Raw genomic sequence first — 2,385 nt, 5'->3', positions numbered from 1 at the left:
TTCTATTTAGTTATCTAAACGACTATGTCTTGGGGCCGGGGAGATGGCTCAGTGGAATAAGCGCTTCCCTGGCAAGCCCAAGGGCCTGAGTTCAATCCCTGGTTCTGCAAAAAAAAAAAGAAAGAAATATAAATGACTATGTCCACTGGCTGCCTTTCATAATCTGAGGCAATAAGGTTTCATTGACATATTAAAAATATACAAAATCAATTCATTTCAATGTCAATTTATTTACCAAGCCATCTCCATCCATATGGGAAAAGATTACAGAGATGCATTTTAAAATATTAATCTTAATCTCGGCCTATTACTAAATTATATATTTTTTAGGTATATGGGTATATATTTTAATACACATATACATGGTGATTTGATTACCACAACCAACCTAATTAATACACTCATGACTTCATATGGCTATTGTTTCATGTATGTGGAGAAAACCTGACATCTATTTTCTTAGAAAAATTTAGGCATACAACACAGCATCATTAACAATAATCCCCACCCTGAATGTTAAGTCTCTAGAACTTTTTATGCTCTATAATTCAAATAAACAAGTGATCCCTCTCCTCTTTCTCCAAATATTTCATGTGACCTTCTTTGCAATTCAAATATCTGTTAAAATCCCATAGGAATAGCTCTTCCATCCTCATTTAAGAACTCTGTGGAGACCCAGGACCCCCTTGAAAGTCCACTCTGTGTTTCTTTCTGTCTGTGTCACTCCTTTCTACTCTCCTGCCTAGATTATCCCTGTGCCTTTTGATTCTCCCAAACATTTTCCTGCCCCAGAAGATGGCTCTTTGTTGAAAACGCAGATACTGTAGCTGTAGAGTCCTCCTGGAGAAGGAGCAGTAGGGTAGACTGCAAACCTGGAGGGCAAGCATGACGGGCCACACAGGGAGTGGTGGCATCCTGATGAGACTCCCCGCGGGGCTCTGCAGGACCCTAGCTGCCTTAGGCCTGCAGCAGGAGCAGCGCAGTCCTGGACGAGAAAAAGGTGGCAAGTAAGTGGAAAATGACAAACTGTGATATAATTTCTGTGGCATGAGTGAAAAGGGCAAGATAAAGACAGAAGAGAATGTGCAGAGACCTGACTTACCAGCGCGGGTTCACATCCTGCTGCCCTGGTCCAGATGCAGTGCTCGGAGCTCTGACTCGGTGGACCGCAGGGCAAGCGCAGCTAGTTGAAGAAGGCAGAGAGGTTCCCCTAGCGCTCCCTGTTGGTGCGTCCACAACCTGGGACTTCTGGGAAGGTCACTGCATGCGAAGGCCACACACTACCAAGGAGAGCTGACCCACCACACCGGCAGGCCCCTGTTTGTAGCTGCTTCTCCCTCCTGCTATCCAGCCCCTCCTGGAACCGACATGTAGTCTCAGAGACGCCGGCCTCCCTCTAGCAGGCCTTGTGACCTCCTGGTCCTGCTGCTGTGCTTCAGCAGTGTCTGGAGTCGGAGCCTGACAGTGGGTCCCGAGAGCAGCAGCTGCCTGTGCTGGGGACTCGGGCACATCTTGGCATCATTGTCACTTTGGGAGCAGTGAGCTCCTGGGAGGAGGCAGGCAACTGGAGCCCCTGTGGACCTCCTGGGGGCTCCGGGACAGTAACTACTCTCCCTCGTTCTCCTGTCTCCTGTGACACAGAGTTCAGGGCAGACCTGACAGCGCTGTCATCTGTGTATCAGGTGGTGGGGCATGGGGTTGCATGCATTTGTTTTAAACACAGACAACCCAGGAACAAAGTCTACAGGCTAAGAATTCTTCCAAGCTCTAGTCACCTACAAGGGAAAATCCAGGTCTGATGTCTTTCTGTATTCTTATCAACAAACAATAAGAGGGACAATGAAGTAGGAGAAATATTCCTTTCAGATAAAGGATATGAGTAGGGTCTGATCACCCAGCTATTGGGTAGACCAGAATAAGAAACTGATGAATTATTATAAAGCTATAATTTTGTACATAAGCATGTCTCTGTACACACACACACACACACACACACACACACTCACACACACACACACACACACACACACAGAGGCTACATATTCAGTAGTTTCACCTTATCTGCAGCTCCACTTTCCATAGTTACATTCACTTGTGTTCAGATACCATCTGAAGGGAAAATCAAAGAAATAAGCAGTCCACACACTGGGAATTGTGTGCCTTTCTGAGTGGTATGACAAGACTTCACACCGGCCTACCCTGTCCTACTCAACAAGAGGATTCTCCCTTTCTTTATTGCATTCTTGCCCCTGGGCTTATCCTTGCTTTTTCTGGCCACCAGAGAAGAGTGGTCCTCCACCATGGCTCTCTGCACTGATGTTTCTGTCCTGCCGCCTGCTGACCAGGAACTGATACTGCTCAAACTACAGGCCTTATGCTGTTTGG

The 2,385-nt window shown here is 46.5% G+C and overlaps 1 protein-coding gene across 1 annotated transcript in view; it reads right to left on the bottom strand.

The window, feature by feature from the left end:
• The window catches only part of LOC101577261 (olfactory receptor 9A4-like), a 29,766-nt gene extending 27,464 nt beyond the window's left edge, over nucleotides 1-2,302 (bottom strand). The window contains 1 exon segment of the mRNA XM_012514206.2: nucleotides 2,209-2,302. Coding sequence (XP_012369660.2) covers nucleotides 2,209-2,302 — 94 coding nt within the window.
• Between the last annotated feature and the right edge of the window lie 83 nt (nucleotides 2,303-2,385).

The sequence above is a fragment of the Octodon degus genome, unplaced genomic scaffold, assembly GCF_000260255.1.
Source record: "Octodon degus isolate 3935 unplaced genomic scaffold, OctDeg1.0 scaffold00027, whole genome shotgun sequence".
NCBI classification, from domain to species: domain Eukaryota; kingdom Metazoa; phylum Chordata; class Mammalia; order Rodentia; family Octodontidae; genus Octodon; species Octodon degus.
This window is presented reverse-complemented; position numbering and strand designations above follow the sequence as displayed.